The 24,245-nt window shown below is 40.5% G+C and overlaps 1 protein-coding gene across 1 annotated transcript in view; it reads right to left on the bottom strand.

Moving 5' to 3' along the window:
* EXT1 (exostosin glycosyltransferase 1) overlaps nucleotides 1-24,245 on the bottom strand; it is a 434,024-nt gene that overhangs the window by 65,021 nt on the left and 344,758 nt on the right. The window contains exon 4 of the mRNA XM_089659042.1: nucleotides 108-227. Coding sequence (XP_089515168.1) covers nucleotides 108-227 — 120 coding nt within the window. The remainder of the gene's footprint in view (nucleotides 1-107; nucleotides 228-24,245) is intronic.

The following is a 24,245-nucleotide window of genomic DNA, read 5'->3' on the forward strand; positions in this document are numbered from 1 at the left end:
CTAACGGACTAAAATCTCCAAACACTTCACATATTTATTAAATATTACCGGTTAATTAAGAGACTGGAGGAAATTACGGTGAACAGGTCGAGCGTTTGCTTACTCACCTCTAGTGTTGTCAATACAATCTTCTCGACAGAGGAAAAATAAGCTTCCCACAAAAACTGTGTCTGCTGTCTAAGTGCAAGGATCCTATCCTGATGGATAGACCTGATTGTAGAAGGAATCTGTAAGACAAGGACAGAACAATCAACTGCAGCACACAACACTGTAACCTGATCAAATTAATACACTGCTGGGAGCGTGGAGCTAGGCCTCTCAAGTGCCTTCCAGGAGAATATTGTTTTTCTGCCTTTTGTTTATGCTCCTAAAAGCAAGTGAGAAGTAGGGGGAAAAAGTGAAATAAATAAAAGTGTGAGTTACAAGTAAATTGCACTTGAATAGAAAACTTTATTGAACCAAAGCAATTTGACAGCAAGGGTCACCTCGGCAGGTCTTGCTGTTGAATAATTCTTCTAGCCACAATGAAAATTGAAAAGAACATTCTCCCTTAGAAGGATGAAATAAAGGTCACTTGGGTCACGAAAGAAACACTGATAATACAGAGGACAGATTCATCTATTACAAGGGCTGCAAGACAGCGTTCTACTTCCCCGCAGAGTGGTAGCAGCCATATTGAGCGGCTTACTAATTGGTACGCACAAATGAGGCATTTTATGTTTAGGCCTCAGCAAAGAGATTCCACCTGGATGGCAAAAATGGGGTACAAAACTAAAAATTAGAACTATGATAATATTTTAGGCTGGTATTTCTATCCATAAAAAGTGAAAACTATGCTGAAGGATGCAAAGGCTGAACAATGGATTAGGCCACACAATGGCTCATTACTGGATGCTTTTATGAAGAGTCTGCTAATGAAATAGAATATTGGTCTTCTGAACCAAACACATCTGTGCTTTTGCCTGTACTAACGCCAGGCCTCTTTCATGTCTCTAGTGTACTATGACTTGTTATGGTTATTAATAAAGACCAAAACTAGGCCTAAAGGCCCATACACACGATAAGAAAACATTTTTGTAGAATGAGCGATCGTACAATAATTTGTTGGTATATAAGAGAGCAGATCACAGCAATTCATGTGACAATAACTGAAGAGACAAATGCGAAACCTTTTCTCATACGATACCAGATAATGCAATTTTCAATCAATCAGTACAGTAGTCATCTGAAAATACAATACAAATACAATGCATGGCATCTCCTCCAAAATCCTATTCAATCATACGAGAATTTTCATAAGTTGAGTAACCTCTTCATTTTCTATAGAGACTAGTGTGCAACCCCCCCCCCCCCCAAAAAAAAAAAATGGATGATCATTCATCCAACATTCTCATTGTGTGTACTAGGCATCAGTCTGCAAAGCTAGAATTCATTGCTGCTATAAAAGCAAAAAAACAAAACAAAAGCAAAAAACAAAACAAAAAAAACTCTCCAGCTTCATTAGATATCAAACTAGAGAGAAAAAAAAACAGGAAAAACACAATAGTTGATGTAGTAAAAAGCAAAATTGTCTTGGTAAATCTAAAGGCTAAACAGAATGTGTGTTGTTCATGGCCACTGATGACTGACTATTGTTAGCCATACTGGTAGCTATGAGCGTCACATCCACTTCTTCTCCAGTTATTATTAATATTATACAGGATTTATATAGCCCTAACAGTTTGCACATTGCTTTACAATATAAAAGGAGCCAGTACAGTTACAATACAATAAAAGACAGTAGGGTTAAGAGGGCCCTGTTCAATATAATAGGGTGGGGCAAGTGGTACAAATGGTTATAACAGTGGTGGATGAGCTGATAGAAGAGTTAAAATTTCAGTTGTTAGCTGGAGGTGTGATAGGCTTTCCTGAAGAGAGGAGTTTTTAGGGATCACCTAAAGGCAGCCAGAGTAGGAGATAGCTGGACAGATTAAGGCAGAGAGTTCCAGAGGATGAGAGAGGCTCTGGAAAAGTCCTTGAGAGGAGCATGGAAGGAGGAGATGAGAGCTAGAGAGTTTGATAGAATATCCTTATTGCATTCTAAAATGAGAGCTTTGCAAAGTGTTACCTATTGTGAGATACTAACTACATCAGCAGTAAAGCTAGTTGGAAATTAATTGTAATCGTTTTACAAGGAGTTTCTTGGAAAGTAAGCTTCAACTTCCTAACCTTCATGCAGCACTGTTCACCCTGGGTATTTGCCTGTGTTCAGATGAGGCAGGAAGGGAGGAGAAGGTCTGCATTTATTGGGCCTCAAACACAACGTGGCTTTAAAGCAGAAAAGGGGCCTTTATATGGGGTCATCAAAAGAAGAGGCTTGGTTTGTTGGCTATGGCTATGAAAGGTATATTGTTAATAATACACACTAATGTAGTCCATCATTCTGATTTTGCCACTGTAAGTAGGTTCATCATTACTCTCACATCTAGGCCGTTTATGACATTGAAGTCCATGTATTTTTACTGCGAAAGATGGAAGGCACACATTCCACAGCCCAACAGGCTTTTCCATGCAGACCATGTGTGCATAACATTACTAATGTCTACTTTGAGCAAAGCCAACAATGCAGCCTGCTATGACCACAGACACAGCAAGGAGGCCAAGAAGGTCTCATTGCCAGAAAAAGAAACCAACATGCATGTTTCTATTTCTCATTGCCCACAGAATAGAAGTCTGAAAATGGCAGCACTTATGGTACGGAGGACAGTCAAGGCAGCAATCTCTTTTTCAGTTTTTGCTGGAAGTTGAAATAAGAGAATTCTGACTGCCCATTATGTGAATGGAAAATACCAATACCATGGACTTCGGTGGCTGTTGAACTGAACAGGTACCATGGACTTCGGTGGCTGTTGAACTGAACAGGTATCATTGGCAGTAGACACAAGCAGCATACCAGCCAAACATCATATTTCCCATGAGTCCCAAACTTGTTGACAGGCCTTGCTTCTATTTTGCTATTTGCTTCGGTTTTAAAGCAAATGTGAACTTACGGTGACGTCCTGTATGGAAGTGAACACACTTAAGGCATATTCACACTACTGCGGTGCATTAATGTGATTTGCTTTAAGGCAATCTTTTCATTTGAATGTGCTTTCAAAGCATTTTTTGACCCAATACACCATGAATTCACACATATACCTTCTTGTGTGCCAATACTCATGTGCATTGCGATGCTCTCTGTTGGTGCATTGGCGTGCTATTTAAAATGAATGGGGCCATTCTGGCTTTGGTGCATTGATTGACTATTGTTAATTTCTCTGGTGAATAGTACTGCAATACAGAGATCACTGTATAATCTACATATTCCAAAAAGAAAATAATGTGAATCCACCCTTAGGGCTCACATCTATGGATGTTGTCTTTTAGCATTTGAAACACATCAACTGCAGTTTAGCAAACTCCCATTGACTTTATTTGAGCAGTACACATGGCAGCTCACAGGATGTGTATGACCTGCTCTACTTTGGACACAGCGGGGGTTATTTACTAAAACTGGAGAGTGCAAAATCTGGTGCAACTCTGGCAACAAAACCAATCGGCTTTCAGGTTTTATTGCCAAAGTTTTAGCCTGGGTTCACACTTGTGTGGTATATCGCCTGTGATTTGCACAGGAAACACACCGCATTCCTGTGCAAATCACATGCGAATTCTGTGCAGTGTGATTTGAGCCATACATTTTATAAGGCTCAAATTGCACCGCATTCCCACCAAAAAGGGGCAGGATTCTTTTTTTGGTCCACACTAGAATCGGATCGCATGGGTATTCACACCTATGTGATCCGATTCTGCACATCACACCACATTTTGCAGACCGATTTTGGGGTGTTGTTAACTTAACATACACACCCGCAGCAGTTCTCATGAACGGGGTGCGATTGTGATGTGGTGCGGACCTCGCACAGAAACCAATGCAAATTCCGCACTGCATCAGTGTGAATCCAGACTAAAAGAACAAGTTGTAGTTACAAGTTGATGGACTACCATGCACAGCTGCACCAGATTCTGAGTGCTCCAGTTTTAGATAATTTCCCCCAGTATGTCCTATTGAGGCACTCTATACATTCCTGTGTGAAAGTGTTACTAAACCCGCAACAGTAAAATCAGTCTGTTTATGCTTAGATTGGAAGCTCGAAAGAGCAGGGCCCTTGAACCCCTCGTGTTTTGTTTTGTTACTGTATTGTCTCGTGTTCTGTCCCCCACTATAATGTACAGCGCTCAGCAAACCTTTTAGCACTATATAAATACTGTATAATAATAATAATAAAGCATGCGTGTTATAATGGCTGTGGAACCTAAAGGGGTTAATCATCCACATTGAGTAGAAAAGCTGTGTGATCCTGTTTTCTGTGATTCTCCCCTTCATTTACTGTCCCAAATCCATCTGCCATAGTACAGAGCAGCAGTGGTAAGTCTTCACATGCTCTGTTTGGTATATATTGTTGGAGGTTTTCTGCTTTTTTTTGGGGGGGGGGGTGCATGTGATTGGGACAAAGCCAATCAGCACTGTCTGCACAGAGACTCAAGGGTTATGCAGCCTCATAGGATAGTCAGAGGAGAATGAAAACTCCTACAAGATTAACCAGTGCTCGGCAGGACACTGATAGAAGTTACTATATACTGCTGATGAAAAAAAGCTATTTAGCAGTTTATATTTATTAAAATAATTGCATCTCCATGCTCTGTGTACTGTGGCACACCAGATATAGTGAATGCAGGGTCTGGGGTTTAGTCACACTAAGGCTCCAAGCTGCTTTCCCATATTTTGTATCTGTTCCACTATATTAGAACAAAGGCTCATGGAAGGACACTAAAACATGTAACTGCTTAGCTACTGCAAGAGGCAGAAACAAAATTTCCAAATACCTTGTAAAATCCCTTGAAAAATACGGTATTTTGGCATACACAGATGAAACGCCTTCATTAAATTGGACGTCTTTATTACGAGGCTTGTTGCTAGACAAATCTCATGGATATAAAAATGATCCATGTTCCAATTTAATGCACATTACATGACAAAACTTGCAACAAAAGGAGTTGTCTAACTAGTGAATATGTAAATAAGCCATCCGTAACAAAACAAGCGGATAAATACATTCCACAAATATTAAATAGATAGCTTGAAACAGCTGTTAATTAACCAAATACTGGGCAGCCATCCTAATGTAGCATACAGTTAAAGGCTACTTAAACCCAATTTAATGCTTAGCAACCAAAACCCACCTCAGGCAGAGTCTGTTCGTAACACGCTGCCAACAAAATATTGTAAAAATAAATGGCTTAAAAATGATTGTCAAATCGTTCTTTGCAGCTCTGCTTTACAAATGATGAGAACGTGTAAGAGAGATACGGAGCGTCGCACCAGATTTATGAATAGATTCATTATCAACCCCTTCTTGTCCACGATCTTTATATTAACACTCCTCAGTGGGATGCCCCATGGGATATGTTATGAAACACCCTCTTTCAGAGCTACCATTTACATTATGCACAGCTGCTGGCTTCCAGTACCAGTTGAAATGGGCAGATCGGGTGCCCACTAAAGATCAGGAACCAGTCGCGATCACTTGAGCTCTGATCCAGACTAGAAGCTTTAAAAAAAAAAAAAGGGGAGGCTTTTAGCTTGCAGATGTACAATGCCACCACCATCAGACTGCAGTGTTCATCAGTGGTGCCATCTATTTAATAATGTAAGTGTCAGATACAGTTGCATTATTTAAAAAAAACAAAAACAAACAAAACTTTTTTTATATATATATTTGTGCATTTGTTAGCCCACAATAATAAAATCATAGAAGGATGTAATTTTATTTGAAACCACATACCAAATAAAAGCCTTCTATGTCTGTCTGTCTGTCTCTCTATATATATATATCAGTTATTTGAGAATGGAAAATATATGCAAATTAGCCATAGAGTTACTGTCACATGTAAGTGTCAGATACAGTTGCATTATTTAAAAAAAAACAAAAACAAAAAACTTTTTAATATATATTTGTGTATTTGTTAGCCCACAATAATAAAATCATAGAAGGATGTAATTTTATTTGAAACCACATACCAAATAAAAGCCTTCTATGTCTGTCTGTCTGTCTCTCTCTCTATATATATATATATCAGTTATTTGAGAATGGAAAATATATGCAAATTAGCCATAGAGTTACTGTCACATTAGCGGATGCTGATAACATTTGGCATATAGTTACATAGTTTGGCTGAAAAAAAGACAAAAGTCCATCCAGTTCAAGAAAAAAAAAAGTTATAATCCTATACTCACAATTGATCCAGAAGAAGGCAAAAAAAAAACAAAAAAAAAAAACCCCAGCAAAGCATGATCCATGCATGATGGGGAAAAAACTCCTTCCTGATCCCCCGAGAGGCAATCGGATATTCCTTGGATCAACTTTACCTATAAATGTTAGTATCCAGTTATATTCTGTGTATATAAGAAACAATCCAGGCCTTTTTTTTTTTTTTTAAGCAATCCAGTGAGCTGGCCAGAACCAACTCTTGAGGGAGTCTATTCCACATTTTCACAGCTCTCACTGTGAAGAAACCTTTCCATGTTTGGAGATTAAATTTCTTTTCCTCATCGTCATGTAGAAATAAACCCATGATCACTAATGAAAGATTCCACTTTAACTAAAAAACAGATCATTATTTAAAATAAGCTGTTAAAATACCAACACTTGCCAATTTTATTTTTACCTGCCTTTCTTGTGTTAGGACAGCATATTACCTTCAGCTTAGTATCAGAGACCGCCAAATAAGCACCTATGCCCACCACCTGAGTACATAGTTTGCATATAACAAAGCACAAGAGTACTACAAGGATGGGGATCTGGGCAATGCTCCACGACAAACTGTATGTACAGTTGTGACCAAAATTATTCAACCCCCAATGCTGTAAAGGGGTTTAGGGACTATAGTGTACATTTGGAATTGTATTCAGAATCAAATCCTACAAGGACGTTGTAACTACCCAAATGCAACTAAAATGACATCAATTGTTTATGTAATACAGTAGTAAATGGTTCTTATGTGGTTTCTTCATTGCCACAATTATTCAACCCCTTAAAGACTACCACTCTGAAGAACAGAGGTTCATACAGGTGCTTTCCATCAGGTATTGAAAACACCTGTGGATGTCACCGAGCAGCAATCAAGCATAATAAGCACCAATTAGGCAGCTTTAAAATGACTGTGATACTCAGCTCCTTCTAGACATTTACTGGTGTGGTTACAAACATGGTGAAGGCAAGAGAATGGTCCAGGAAGACAAGAGAAGAGGTGATTTCTCTTCACAGGAAGGGCAATGGCTATAAGAAGATTGCAAAGATGTTAAACATACCAAGAGACACCTTAGGAAGCATCATTCGCAAATTCAAGGCAAAGGGCACTGTTGAAACGCTACCTGGTCGTGGCAGAAAGAAGATGCTGACTTCGACTGCTGTGCGCTACCTGAAGCGTAGAGTGGAGAGAAGTCCCCGTGTGACTGCTGAGGAACTGAGAAAAGATTTGTCAGATGTGGGTACAGAAGTTTCAGCCCAGACAATAAGACGCACACTGCGTAATGAAGGCCTCCGTGCCAGAACTCCCAGGCGTACCCCCTTGCTGTCTCCAAAGAATAAGAAGAGTCGACTGCAGTATGCCAAAAGCCATGTGGACAAACCACAAAAGTTGTGGGATAGTGTTCTGTGGACTGATGAAACAAAATTAGAACTGTTTGGGCCCATGGATCAACGCTATGTTTGGAGGAGGAAGAACAAGGCCTATGATGAAAAGAACACCTTGCCTACTGTGAAGCATGGTGGAGGGTCAATCATGCTTTGGGGCTGTTTTGCTTCTGCAGGTACAGGGAAGCTTCAGCGTGTGCAAGGTACCATGAATTCTCTTCAGTACCAGGAGATATTGGATGGAAACGTGATGCAGTCCGTCACACACCTGAGGCTTGGGAGACGTTGGACCTTTCAACAGGACAATGATCCCAAGCATACCTCCAAGTCCACTAGAGCATGGTTGCAGAGGAAAGGCTGGAACATTTTGGAGTGGCCATCGCAGTCACCAGACTTAAATCCGATTGAGAACCTCTGGTGGGACTTAAAGAAAGCAGTTGCAGTGCGCAAGCCTAAGAATGTGACTGAACTGGAGGCCTTTGCCCATGAAGAATGGGCGAAGATACCCGTAGATCGCTGCAAGACACTTGTGTCAAGCTATGCTTCACGTTTAAAAGCTGTTATAACTGTAAAAGGATGCTGTACTAAGTACTAAGATTGAATGTCACTTGGGGGTTGAATAAAACTGATAATGCTGTGAGCACAGAAAAGACATTTGTGGTTATTTCATTATAACTGTTATGTTATATTTGTCTGACCTACAAGTGCCTCTTTAATGTAAATGTAAGCAAGATGACTGAATGATCAAAAGCAATGTCAAACTGGCCAAAACACTCAATTTCAGTGGGGGTTGAATAATTTTGGTCACAACTGTACATGTGTTTCTCCAACAGGAGAAAATGATAAATGCCACTTTTTAAAGAAAGGCCAATAAAGAGAACCTCCCACAAAATAAATTTTTGGAAAGTATTTGGTCAGACATAGCCAGGTAACTAACATTATAAGGAGGTCAGCAAAAGCAGCCTTCATATTACTCTCAAGCAGTATCCTTTTAAAAACTCTTTGGGTGGGTGAAAGGGGTAGGTTCTGATTACCTTCTTGGGAAATACTAACTGGCTGCCTGTCAAAGTGATCCTCGAACCTCCATACATTGTGAGGCACTTACCTGAAACCGATATACAGAATTTACCACTGCATCATTTTTTTAAGTCATTGACTCAAAGTACTGAAATCAGCGAATCCTTTTGCAATTCAGGTACCCCTTGTTTTTTAGGATGTGAGCAATGGTAGGTCATGTTTTTCTATCATAAAAAGTCTCCTTTAACGCTTGGTTAACTCAAAAAACCCATAAAAACCAAACAAATTGACTTAATTCTGCTGCCATGTGACTTCTAGCTGTGAATGGCGGTCCAAAGTGGAACTCTATTCCCTTCATATGTCCAGCTAACCGGTACTGTGTCCACCACTCATATTAGGTTACTGCTGAATGCTGCAGGACCCTGTCAACAGCAAACACCCACATCATCAGGAAGCAATATGGGCACTGAAGATTGGACTTTTAACACTAAAGAGTAGACGCAAGAAATCCCAGGACCCATTTTGGTTTTTAAAGAGACCATTCATTTCAGCAACAGCCTTCCTATAAGATTATATGTGCATTTAACGTGTTTTAGGCACGTAGACATCCAAGAACTCTGAGACTTCTGCAAGGTGCCACCATCTTGGATGTGATGTCAATGGCCCCAGTAGACTTAGAGGTGACACTCTACTGCAGTGGACTCCAAACTGAGGTCAGAGGACCAGATATGGCCCTTTGCTTGCCTTTATCTGGTACTTGGACAGCCATTTCTCCCACTGATAGGACACACTAATCCTCTCACTAACACCAACAATGAGACATAATTCCTGCTACTGACACCAACAATGGGGCACAATTCTTACCAATGACACCTACAATGGGGTATTAATCCATTCTCTAATACCAAAGGTAGAACAATATTTCTCCCACTAACACCAACGGTGGGGCACGATTCATTCCCCTAATACTAAAGATGGGATACTATTCTTTCCATTGTTGGCAGGACATTATCTAATCTCACAGTGTGGCCCCTCTAAAGTCTGAAGGACAGGAAACTGGCTCTTTGTTTAGAAAGTTTGGAGACCCCTGCACTATAGTTCTTTGGCTGCTACATAAAAATGTTAAGTAAGGGGGAGAGGGGTGCAAAGGAGCTGGACCAGCACAGAGATTAGACACTCCCAGAAGAGGAGAGGGCTATGACATACAAGGAGGAAGAGGGCTGTGCTGACCCGTCCCTGAAGTAGTTAACTTTGCTGACAAGTGCAGAGGCTTATTCCAAGTTATTAACACACTGTTCATGGAAAGAAAAATGCTTCAATTAAGCGTATAAAATAGTTGATTTTTTAAGCCTAGCCTGGTGACAGGGCATCTTTAATCATGAGTCATTGCTCTAACAAGGTACTGCATACATCTAAATAGTAAAATCGTTAAAAGGATGTGTGAAAACAACTGCTGTAAATTGCATACTTAGTCTCAAGGCGCCCCCAAAAATATTTGCATTACTAAAAATTCTGCAGAAATAATTAGAAATTGGTAATTGCCCACAAAAGTAATTAGGCAAAGCAATAATCATATAAGAACATTAGGCATAGAAAAATAATAAACAGAAGGAAAGGGAAGGGATTAGGTGCTTGTAAAGATGCCGGGTCTCAGAGCTGCAGAGGGAGAAACCGGAAAACTTCCCATCTCATCTAGAATGGGAAATGAAAACGTGTGACTAAAGGAGAAAAAAAAAAAAAAAGTCATTTCCCAGGGCAGATATTCGGGCTGGCTGCCAGCTCCTTAAAACCAGCGTTAATTATGGAACAGTAGCTGTTCAATATGGAAGCAGCTGTACAGAAATGAAGTGCTACAATATAGGAGCGCAGGGGTCAGGAAACAACAGCTCCCCAATATCCAGTCAGACTCTCTCAGGAGCAGTTATGCTGGACATGTAATTATTAAAAATGTATTGCAATTGCGTCTATTCCTTTTTTGGCGTTTCCGTCATCTCAGTGCTGCGTAGATGAGAGAATGACTACGCTGCGAGGTTTAAAGCAAAGCTATGCTATTTTTTTTTTTCTACAGGAAAAACATAAGCTTAAAGCAGAGCTAAACCCATTGATTTAACAGTTTCCCTAAACTGTAACATTCAAGGAATGCTGTTAATGATACCTGTCACAGTTGCTTGTGCTTTCAATTGAATTGCCAAGCCATCAAATGGCTGGTGTCATAACTGATCACATGTCCAGCACAATAGCAACTACAGATCAAACAGGCTAAGATGGCAGCTTTCTTGGCTGTAAAGCAGTGGTGGTAAACTTTCTTGATATAGGGACCTTAAGTGGGGCTCTTGATATTATCAAATGGTCACACATAATATTCCATAAATGTAATACTACAGAAAACTGGTAAACTGAAGACAAGCAACAGGAGAAGGTTACAGACTACAGACATATTGCAGGTGATGGTCAGAGACTGAAGATGCACTAATCGAGACTGCTAGAGCTCACTAATATTTCAGCTCCTTTACAGATCCTTCTTTCCAAATCAATCTCTCTCTGTGTGTGTATGTATATATATATATATATATATATATATATACGGTATATATATATATATATATATATATATATATATATATATACACACACATATATATACACACATATATATACATACATACACACATTTATGCATGCATATACACACAAACGCACACACTATATTGCCATAAGTATTGGGACACCCCTCCAAATCATTGGATTCAGGTGTTCCAATCACCTCCATGGTCACAGGTGTATTAAATCAAGCACCTAGGCATGCACGTGGAAGCAACTGGGAACAGCAGCAACTCAGCCACAAAGAGGTAGGCCACATAAAATGACAGAGCGGGGTCAGCGCACAGTGCGCAGAAGTCGCCAACTGTCTGCAGAGTCAATAGCTAAAGACCTCCAAACTTCATGTGACCTTCAGATTAGCACAACAGTTCGTAGAGAGCTTCATGGAATAGGTTTCCATGGCCAAGCAGCTGCATCCAAGCCTTACACCACCAAGTGCAATGCAAAACGTCAGATGCAGTGGTGTAAAGCACGCCACCACTGGACTCTAGAGCAGTGGAGACGTGTTCTCTGGAGTGGCCAATCACACTTCTCTGCCTGGCAATCTGATGGACGTGTCTGGGTTTGGCAGTTGCCAGGAGAACGGTACTTTGCCTGACTGCACTATGCCAAGTGTAAAGTTTGGTGGAGGGGGGATTATGGTGTGGGGTTGTTCTTCAGGGGTTGGGCTTGGCCCCTTAGTTCCAGTGAAGGGAAATCTTAAGGTGTCCGCATACCAAGACATTTTGGACAGAGCACACTTCCCATTGCGTTCAATCAGGTTGAAGAATCAAACCACTTAGCATGGTGCAATGTCTTAAGCTGGTGAAGAGACGGGGGCGGAGCCTGAACATGGCGGCAATGTAGGAGCTCGTGGACGGAGCTCCGTGGTCTGACCTCCCCAGGCCTCCAAGCTTATCCCCTGGAGTATGTTAGAGCCTAGCGGTGGGGGACTTACCCGGTCTGACGGCTCCCGGCGGAGGAGAGACTGATGCGGGTGAGGGAAAGGAGAGGAGCGGCTGGCGATTGAGGAGGAGAGAGTCCCTGGACGCTGGGAGACGAGAGGGGCCGGCGCGATCACGTGACCGGCCGCAAAGCACCTCTGGGAGACCGGGAAGCCGGCCGGCCGGCGTTTTGTGGAGAGAGAGCAGCGCTGACCTGTTTGCCGGGGGCCGATACACTCTCACACTCTCCCACTTTCCCCCAACCTCCCTAGAAACCCTGGAGCCTAAAAAGGAGGACTATTGAGACCTGGACAAGGAGTCTGAAGAGACCCTGGGGAGTTCCCCCCCCATGAACAGACCCTCAGAGGAATCGACCGAAAAGGCACTCACTGGAAGAAGACATAGGAGGAGGGTGAGTGACACTTATGAATAGCATTTTTTTGGGGATCTATCATGCTGACCTCTAAAAAGTGTGTATAAGAACGGGGGACCCCTAGAGACTGTATAAAAAGTGGAAGAGGTACGCAAAGAGAAGAGGAGAGGCTCGGGGAGAAGAAGGGGAAGAGGGGGGAAGGAGGAGGAGGAGGAGAAGAGAAGGAGAAAGAACCAGCAGGGGGACAGAGTAGAGACTTGAAAGATTTAAGAAATAATTTCCCGCCCTACCCACAAACTTACAAAGGACCATAAGAAGGATAAGTGCCATAGAGAAAAATGAAAAACAAAAATGTAAAAGGAAGTGGGCTTAAAGGGTCCCAGACTGGCACAATTAAAAAATATACATCTCAAGGAAACGTAACCCCAGAAAGACCTCAGAGCAGATCTGAAAAAGGAGAAGCAGACCTTAGTATGGAAAGAAGCCCTAGAGTATCAATGGGCCCGGACACTAGTAACCAGCAAATACCAGGCAATATAGAGGCGGAAAAAGACCTACAAATACCTAATAAAAAGGAAATGGCAGAAATGTTTAAAGAACTGGAGAAAACAATAAAACAAGAAATGGTAAACATTCGCAGTGATCTGGGGCACCTCTTGGAGAGAATTGAGGAAACGGAGGAGAAAGTTAAAGGTCAGACCCAGGCTATCTCTGAACTTGAAAAAGAACTAATTAATATAGGGAAAGTCCAAGAAAAACTGTTATATAAGGCTGAGATACAAGAAAATAAAGATAGGAAAAGAAACATCTTGATACGTGGGGTTTCAGAAGACCTAAAGGGAGAAAGCTTGCAAGAGGTGGTTTGCAAAATATTTAACACTATAACAGACAGCTCTGAAATGGAAAGCTCTAAAATAGAAGGAACCTTTAGAAAAGGGAAAATCTTGAGAAACCAGGGGAAAGAAAGGCCGAGAGATATAATTGTCAAATTTTATGAATTTCGGGATAAAGAAAAAATCTGGAAGAAGACTAAGGGAAAATCAGTAATTAAGTATGAAGGAGGAGACATACAGATATATGCGGATCTGGCGCCAGAGACTTTGTGGAGAAGGAGAACTTTGAGACCCCTATTGAAAAGGTTGAAAGAACAAAAGGTGCAATATAGATGGGGGACTCCCGAATGCCTAATAGGATGGAAAAATGGGACTACAGCATACCTTAGGTTTCCAGAAGACATGAAAAATTTTTGTGACAGTTTAAAAATTCAAAGAATGGAAATCCCTGGCTGGGAAGAAGAACGATGAGAAGGTAGAACGAGGAGAAAAGAGGACTGGAAATTTGTGAGGGGGAGGGGGTGGAGGGGGCGAGAGGGATGGAGGAAGAGAGAGGTGTGTGTTTTTTTTTTTTTTTTTTTTTTTATCTCCTTCTGCTCCTCTCGCCACCTACCCCCACTCTATTGCCTCTGTTATGGATTTTTTTCTTCTTTTTTTTTCATTTTTTCTCTCTCTCTCTCTTTTCTGCCGGTGATAATATCCAGGTGGGGCTTGGGAGGTTATGGGGAGGTTAGTCAAGGGGAAAGTCGTCCATGGACGGAGTTTTAGCCCAAGGATCAAATCAAAGGTGGATTTATTAATCCATAAATGATTAGTAGGCAAATGTTAGGCCTAAAAAGAGGGGGGAGGGGAGGGGGGAGGGAGGGGGTTGGAAGGTTGGCAGGGTGGGAAACGGGGGGGAGGGAGGGGGTTGGAAGGTTGGCAGGGTGGGAAATGGGAGAGGGAGGTTGTTTTCTTTGCAAAATAAAAGATGATATAAAAACAAGTGAGAAGGGAGAAGGAGAGAGAAATAAAAAATATAGATGGAGGAGAAAAGAGGAAATTTAAGGAAGATGGAAGAGATTCAGTTTATAACATATAACATAAATGGGTTGAACTGTCCCGGGAAAAGATATAGATTATTTAAAGAATTACATCATAGAGAAGCCTCAGTGATATTTTTACAGGAGACACATCTTGAGATAAGCTCAAATGTTAGACTGAGGTCTAAAAAATACCCAACATGGTACTATGCAGATTCCCCGGTTAAAAGAGCAAAAGGGGTAGCAATAGGCCTGGCAAAGAACGTTAGGTTTGAGTTGGAAGATAGAAAAACAGACCCAGATGGGAGATTTTTGTTCTTAAGGGGCAAGTTACAGGAGATCGAGTGTACACTGGCCAACATCTACTGCCCTAATAAAAAACCGGAGGAGTATCTGAAAAAGGTGTTGAGGAAGTTGATGGACTTTAAAAAAGGACGTTTGATCCTGGCAGGGGACTTTAACTTTTGTATGGACCCACAAAGGGATGCCACCTCCCATATAAAGATAGAAGGAACTAAGGCCCTGAAAATATTGAAAAAAGAATTACACATAAGTCAACTGGTAGATGCCTGGAGAATTACACACACGCAAGATAGAGATTATACTTTTTTCTCAAACATGCACAAGAGATATTCAAGATTAGATTATATATTAATAGAACATCAATTAATCGACCACCTGACCCAGGTAGATATAGAGACAATAACTTTATCAGACCACGCTCCAGTTACTATGAAAATGGAATGGGGGAGAAGGAAAAACGGAGGGCTGGGATGGAAATTGAATGAGACACTTTTAGTGGAAAGGGAAATAGTTCAGAAAATAGGGGAGGAGATCGAACGCTTTTTTAAGGAGAATGAGACAGGGGAGGTGTCAATAGCCACAGTGTGGGAGGCTCACAAAGCTTATATAAGAGGAATATTAATGGCGATTGGGGCTAGAAAGAAAAAAGAAAGAAGGGAGAAAATGAATGAGCTCTTAGAAGAAATAGATAAATTAGAACAAATACATAAGAATAGAATAACAAAAGAAATAGAGCTGAAGTTAAAAAAACAGAAGGAAGAACTGAAAGAAATGATAGAAGAGGAGAGGAGAAAAGTATATAATAGAGTTCTAAGTGAGAGATATAGATGGGGAGAAAGACCTGGAAAGTACCTGATGAGAGCCCTGAGGAAAAAGAAAAATAGAAATTATATAGAAAAAATAAAAGATGCTAAAGGAAACATGAAACACTCAAATAAAGATATCACTAAAGCCTTCATAGAATATTACAGGAAACTGTACAATATAAGCCCCTTGGAAAGTTCAGAAACTATAGACAGTGAGAAAAACCAGAAAAGAAAGAAATATTTGGAAATGGCTAGGTTATTAAAATTAAGTGAGGACCAACTAAACTCCCTAGACGCAGATATCTCACAGGAAGAAATAAAACTAGCATTAAAGGGGACAGTGTCGGGGAAAAGCCCAGGCCCAGATGGTTATACAGTGAGATACTATAAAAAATTTAGTGAAATCTTAGCACCAAAACTCAAAAACTACATGAATGCACTAGGTGGAGAGATGGAAGTAAGAAGAGAATCATTACAAGCCCAACTCGTGCTCATTCAGAAAGAGGGAAAAGATCCCTCTCAGTGTTCGAGCTATAGACCTATTTCACTACTGAACACAGACACTAAGTTGTACGCAAAGGTCCTAGCAAATAGATTGAAAGAGCTAATGCCTGGATGGATACATGAGGATCAGGTGGGCTTTGTTCCAGGGAGGGAAGGAAAAGATAATGGGGTACGATCATTGATGCTAATCCAAAAGAGTAAAAAGGGAAAAGAACCGGCGGTACTACTGTCTATAGATGCTGAAAAAGCGTTTGATAGGGTAAATTGGAGATTCATGATGGATACTCTGGAAGCTTTGGGAATCGGGCCTAGGATGAGAGAATGGATAGGAAAGTTGTACAGATACCCCTCGGTGGTCATTGGGGTAAATGGGGAGAGGTCAGAACCCATTGAGATGTCAAACGGAACAAGACAGGGATGCCCACTATCTCCATTGCTGTATGTTATATCTCTAGAACCTCTACTATCAACAATAAGACTGAATAGAGACGTAAAGGGAATCCGAATAGGAGATACGGAACACAAAGTTGCTGCCTTCGCAGACGACTTGTTGTTCTATGTAGGAAACCCCAGGATAACACTTCCAAACTTAATGAAGTCACTAAAGGAGTACGGAGAACTATCAAATTTAAAGATAAATCCAACAAAAACGGAGATTCTAAATATAAACATCTTAAAAAACGAAAAAGAAAGGATACAAAAAGAATTTCCCTTTAAATGGAAAGATAGAGATATAAAATATCTAGGAGTAAAACTCACAGCCTCACATAAACATCTATATAAACTAAACTATATTACACTGATAAATGAGATTAGAGATGAATTAAAAAGATTGGAGGGAGGAACCCCGACATGGATGGGCCGTATTAATCTGGTAAAAATGGTAATATTACCAAAAATCATATATAGATATCAAATGATCCCAATTAAACTCCCAGAGATTTTCTTTAAAATAATTAAGAAATTGATAACAAGATACATATGGAGGAATAAAAAACCAAGACTGTCATACGAACTACTAAGTAGGAGGAAAGAAAGAGGGGGTTTAGGGCTCCCAGACTTTAAAAGATATTACAAAGCGGTAATACTGGCAAGAACCATAGACTGGATATTTAATAATAAAAAAAGCTGGGTGAGAATAGAGAATGAACTCAGCGGAATAGACTTGGGAAGAATGATATGGGTACCAACACAGTATAGGGGTTTAAATGACAATGTAAATACATACACTTTGAATGTTTTAAAGATTTGGGATAACTTACACAGAAGTATGAAATGGACTTTTAATTCTACACTGATTCCACTAAAAAATACAGAGTTTTTCCCCCCAGGTAGAGAAGAAATAGGAGGGAAGTGGTTTAAAAAAGATAAGGTGCAATTGGGAGATATCTTGGTGGGAGATGAAATAGGAGCATATGGCGAATTGAAAAAAAAAGAGGGAGAGATTTTCACTAAATTAGACGAATGGCGGTATTTCCAATTGAGGTGTTTTGTCGGAAGTTTGCCAAGACCTTTAAGGACAAGAGACAATTGGAACTTGTTTGAAAAGACATTGGGAACACAAGGTGATGGGAAACACGGGACTGCTAGAATTTATAAAATACTCACTGAACTAGACACAAACACGAAACCAACATATTTAACAAAATGGGAAATGGATATGGGAGTTGTGATAGATGAGGAAAAGCAGAGGAGAATGTATAGATTAACTCACGAAAACGTCTCTATGAGAGAAGTAGAAATGAACTATAAGTGTTTGACAAGATGGCACATTTCACCAGTAGTAGAAAATAAGATGTGTGGAGAGAGTACACCGCTGTGTTGGAGGGGATGTGGAGAAATAGGTACAATATACCATATATGGTGGGGATGCCCAAAAATCCAGATATTCTGGACAACAATAATCCACTTAATAAGAAAATTGACAGAAATAGATATAAATCTAGACCCAGAAGTATGTATTTTGCACATCACGGACATAACGGTAAATAAATATAAAAAATCAGGGATATGGAACTATATAAATGCTGCAAAAGCCCTGATACCCAAGTTCTGGAGGCAAATAGAGGCACCAAAGGAAGAGGACTGGATTGAAAGAGTTGAGCAGATTAAAAAGATGGAAAGGCTGTGCCATACCCAAGAAGATAAGATGGAGGTTTATCATGGGAAATGGGAGAACTGGGAAAAAGCCAGATTATATATGAGGTGTAGGAAAGAATAAAGATAACAACAGAAAAATTCCACTTGTTGATATAAGAAGTCGTAGAGAAAAGATAGAATAGGCAGAGGGGACATAGGGTGGGGGGTGGAGAAGGGGGGAAAAGGTTGCATAGAGTATATAAAGTAGAAATGTTGATTAATATAATATTATAGAATATATTTTATATATATATATATATATTTATATTGTGATGATGAAATGTAATTAAAATGGAAAATTAATAAATATTTGAATTATAAAAAAAAAAAAGACATTTTGGACAATTTCATGCTCCCAACTTTGTGGGAAGAGTTTAGGGATGGCCCCTTTCTGTTCCTACATGACTGCGCACAAAGGAAGGCCCATAAAGCCATGGATAAGCAAATTTGGGATGCAGGAACTTGACTGGCCTGCACAGAGTCCTGACCTCAACCCGATAGAACATCTTTGGGATGAATTAGAGTGGAGACTGCAAGCCAGGCCTTCACGTCCAACATCAGTGCCTGACCTCACAAATGCGCTTCTGGAAGAATGGTCAAACCTTCCCATAGACACACTCCTAAACCTTGTGAACAGCCTTCCCAGAAGAGTTGAAGCTGTTATAGCTGCAAAGGGTGGGCCAACTCAATATTGAACACTATGGACTAAGACTGGGATGCCATTAAAGTGTAAAGAAGACAGGCGTCCCAATACTTTTGGCAATATTGTGTGTGTGTATACTGTGTGTATATATATATATATATATATATATATATATATATATATATATATATATATATATATATATAAAATTTTTTAAGCACTTGACCGCCAGAAGATTTATCCCCCTTCATGACTAGGTCATTTTTTTGCTTTTTGTCACTGTGTTACTTTAATGGACAATTGCGCGGTCATGAACCGCAATACACAATTAAAATGTAATTTTTTTTTCACATACATAGAGCTTTCTTTTGGTAGTATTTGATCATCTCAGGTTTTTTTTTTATTGCGCTATAAATGAAAAAAAGACCAAAAATTAAAAACAAAAAAAAACAAAAACAATATTTTCTACTTTCTGCTTTAAAACATATCAAAAAAAGTTACATTTCTTAATAAAGTTTGTCCAAAATGTATTCTGCTACATATTATTAGTTTAAAAAGGGGGGGAGGGGAGGAGGCCTCTCCAGGCTCTGGAAGGACATTGTCAAGATTCATCCACATGCCTGACCAGCATCTGTCTCAGCCTCTTAGTATGCTGCTGAAAGCCTGGGCCAGCAGCTCCTGTCCCCTCCACAGCCTGGCTCTCCAGTAAGCACTGGAGAGGCAGAGCAGAGAACTAGTGGACTGGAGAATTGAACAATCAGCTGTCATGTGAGTGATCAGCAGTAAGCCAGCAGGAGGCAGCTGCAGCATGGTAGCAATGCTGCAGCCAAAGAGGTGAGTATAAATGTTTATTTATTTTTTTGTACAATCCCACATTTCTACTTTAAATTAAACAAACTCAGTCCATAGCATCTCATAAGCTTTCACATATTAATAGAATTGCCAAAGTGCTGTAAATGCTCGTCTCAACACAAGGGCACCATTGTTTCATATGTGTCCTGTTCACACTACAATGCTGCACTGAGGTAAGTTGTGGTTGCGTAAAAATGCAGACATGCTGCATTTGTTCATAGTGTACACAGAATTTTACTGCACTGGTCCATAGAGATGCATGAGACATTTCAATGAAGAAGAAAAAAAAAACGGCTGGTGTATGTGCCCTTCATCTGCATACCTGCCATGAAGATCCTTGTTCAGGCACTTCCTGTTACAGGTTGACAACATTCTGCCCCTTTCTACCAGTCATGCTACTGGACTGTCACCTAGTCCCATGGACTTCAGTGCAGAGACAGGAAGGTTAGGACCCACTGCTAGCATCCAGCATTGGAGAGCTTTCTCCTCACTTCCTTCGAGGCGAGGGGAAATCTCAACAACAAGGTCACAGAAAGCAATAACCACCTGAAAGAGATTCTAATCCTCCCTGGCTCTATCCAAAATTCACCATTTTTGGCTGGATATCCAATTCTTAGGGAGGGGCTTGCTGCTGTGACATGATCTACGGTGACAGTTGGATTTGTGCAATTGCAGCAGTTATTTTTCATGTACACGCGCAGTGATTTTTTTTTTTTTTCTTAAGGCTTGCGCCATTCATACAACAGTTTTATCTAAATTTATCTGCCAAATGTTATCATAGCCAGAAATAATCTTCAGGCAGGCAGAAGGACTGGGCCCTGCAGCAGTTGCTATGGTTACAGCAGGCCCCTGCAACAAGATCCACTTCATAAGGTATAGAATACGCCACTCCTGGGTTTCTCCGTCTTTCTGATTAAAATCACCTGACAGAAAAAGCAACTCTGTCCCATACAAAACAAAAAACAAACAAATCCCAAAACAAAACAAAAAAACAAAACCCAAAAAAGGCAAAAAAATAAAACTCAAAAAAGGCAAAAATAAAAAAAGGACTCATACATACTAGTCCCAGTGACCCTAATCTCTCTTTCCTAATATTCTATTACAAAGCTATACCAATCAAAGAATCTTCAGCATTGGATGACACTTCCAGAGTTAGAGGTCTGCTTCCCCTGCTGCATGCTGTGGTTTCACCCAGTAACCGCTGAGTCACTATTGTGTGACTACAGAGCTGTAGTGACTGAGCGGCCTTTCGGTGGTACCACACTGGGCAGCAAGGAAATCGGGCAAATACCCTTTTCACATGTTCTGGATATTAATGGCTCTTCAGCTTATGTAGCTCTGCAAGGAGGAAAAGACAGAATTCACCAGCACTGGTAAGCATGATCACTTTGGGTTTTTATTATGTTTTAGTGAAGGAATCACTTTAACTAATTGTGGATCTTGGGCGTGCTACAAATGTGTCCCCTAACGCCCCCCCAAAAAAAAACAATCGATGCACACGGGCACCATGTAGTATGCCATGTCCTGCCCTGCACAGCCATCCCTCCCCTTCCTCACATTTGCTGGCAATTCACAGCTGTCAAAGTGACAGCCAGGAGTTTCCATATAAATACATACATTATTCTAGTAGCTGCTGCCAAGAAATAGACCTTATGATACAGTATTTGTAAACACTGTGCAGGACTGGGCTAGAGAGATACAAAGTCACATTGTTATTCTGTTTTATTCATCTACTTTAGTTTATTTACTGTGTTGTTTTCCATTGTTCTGAACTTAAACGTGACAGACTGGGGGTAGCCTGATGTAAATGGGCACAAGTCCATTTACATCGTACTGCCATTATAAACATCATGCATCTGTCTGTGTCCTTTGTGCTAATGTGGACACACACTGAATGGGCATGGATGGCAAAACACAGACATTCGACCCATTCCTCTCTGATTCAGCACAGGATCTGCTTCATGGATCCCCTGTTGAACAGAGTGGATTGGCTCCACATAAAAAGGGGTCCTAATTTATCCTAATAAGCCCTAATTAACTTTAAGCTATTACGCTTCAGATTTTTTTTTTATTTATAATATTAAGTTTTTTAAAACACACAAACACAGTTAATTTTTTTAGCTTTGTATTAAAAAAAAGTGCAAGATTAAAAAAAAAAATAATAATAATTTGTAAATAATTGCACGGCTTTGCACCGGAATCACACTTTTAAAACAGGCCAGATTATAAAATAAAGATTATACTTTTTATTTAGTTTGTTTTTCTTTTTCAACCAAAACCAAAGTGGAAGATGTGTTTTAGTATCATTACAATTTTTGTCTATGAATTGTATAATAAATAAAATCATTTTTGCAAGCCGATATCCCCAAAAGAAGAAAACGTACTGTATTACCTTGTTATCTTAAGTAATGAGTAAGATATTCGCAAATAAACATGTCAATAGGCTTTGATCCATAGGGGGTGTTCAGGTGTGATACCTGAAGTGGTTCAACTATTAAAAAGGAGAAGTACAACCAAAGCTGTTTTGGCTATACTTCTGTATGTCACAGGAGTGCAGTTTGTTCTGCACTCCTGTGACCTGTTTTCAGCGGACGGTGGGCTAAAGTCTGCTGGTGTCACTCAGCTGGTCCAGCCTCTGAGAAAATTCGCCCATATGGTCAAGATCCACCAAGAAGCCTGGACCAGCACTTGGCTCAGCCTTGCAGCGATTTGCAGAGAGCCTGGGCCAGCCCCTACCACCCCCTTCACAGTCCAGTATTCTAGTGAATGCTGGAGGGGCAGAACAGAGAGCCGGTGACTGACAGTCCCGGCTCTCTGCTCAGAGCGGAGGGGAGAACTGACTGATCAGCAGTGTTTGATCACTCAGTTCTCACTACTGAGCGGGTGGGAGACGGCAGTAGAATGGATTGATACTGCATCCACCTAGGTGAGTATAATTTTTTTTTTTTTTTTTTTTAAAGGCCATACTTCTCTTTTAAGAGTCTAATGTGGGAAGTTCAGTTTCTGGGTACTTTAATGGTGGTCATGTTGGTGGGTCTGGTTACAGCTGCACCTCTGGGTCATGCAATACAGGTATCTTACCTATGTGGATGTAAATAATGTCTGCCACAGAATATTTAATCTGTGTATTTTTTAACAATGTTCTTGCTACAAAGACAGTGCACATTCTCTGCTTCCACTACTGAAAGGTCAGCTAAACCACAATACGTGTTTGATTTTATGCAGAAATGTGGACTGCCTGGATCACTTTTCTTTATACCTTTTGTGGACTCTGGAGGGAGATCTGTCCCAGCTCCACCCACATGCCCAAAAAAATTAAATCGGCTCCAACTCTCCCTGTTGATTTTTTTTATATATATTATGCAGAATACAGCATAAGACGACAATCTCTATGGGAGTATAGCCAGTAGCTCTAGTGGTGCGACATGTAGTGTGCTTCACAAATGTGCATTGCACTCCCGTCTTTAGGTGGCCAAAGCCAGTTAACGAAAATAAAAATTAATAGGTGGAAAAATAGAAGAAAAAAAAAAAAAAAAAGGAAGGAAAGCCTGGCCTCCTATCAGTCACATGGCTGACTCTTCAGAATGTTAGGTGTCCTTTTATGAAACAGAGATCAGCGGCAATCCTCAGGATCATTGTTGATCTCAGATAGATCATTAGTGGTTTAGGAAACAGAGATGATCACTGGAGAACATATTCTCCGCTGATCATCTCAGCACACAGATGGCCAGTGTATGAAGGAGCGATGTCAGCCCTTCACTGGAGATCTGTGTTCTCCCTCCAGATTCTCCAGCCCAGAGGAGGAGAATCGGGGGAACTGCAAACGAAGCAGATAATTTACCGCTGCTTAGTAAACAGTGTTTGACTGATCCTTTACTGTAATCTCGTGAGATTATAGTATCAGCAGCTGTTTTCCAGCGTTCAAAGCGTTTGTAGATCGTTTCTCTCCTCATTCGGAGAAGCAGTCTACACCACTTCATAAAAAGGCGAATTATCTCCTCTGAGAATGCCAGAGAACTGAGCAGTTCTGCATGATAAAAGCACACCTTAATCAGAAAAAACTCTGAACTACTGCAAGCTCAATACCACGACCTGCATTTTATGAATGGGCTGCAGTATTAAGTAATAGAGTGGCATATAAAGGAGAAAAGATAGCAATATTTATTACAGGTACTTATATAGCGCTTTCAATTTACACAGCGCTTTACATATATATTGTACATTCACATCAGTCCCTAACCCTCAAGGGGTGTACAACCTAAGGTCCCTAACTTACATTCATACATACACAGACAAGGGCCAATTTAGACAGGAGCCAATTCACCTACCAGCATGTCTTTGGAGTGTGAGAAGAAACCAGAGTACCCGGAGGAAACCCACGCAAGCACAGGGAGAACATGCAAACTCCAGGCAGGTGATGCCTTGGTTGGGATACGAACCGAAGACCCTAGAACTGTCAGGTGGAAGTGCTAACCATTTAGCCACTGTGCTGCCCATACCACTTTACATTATAAATT

Source organism: Staurois parvus, unplaced genomic scaffold (assembly GCF_062004578.1).
Source record: "Staurois parvus isolate SC_StPar_1 unplaced genomic scaffold, SC_StPar_1.0 ptg000030l, whole genome shotgun sequence".
NCBI lineage: Eukaryota > Metazoa > Chordata > Amphibia > Anura > Ranidae > Staurois > Staurois parvus.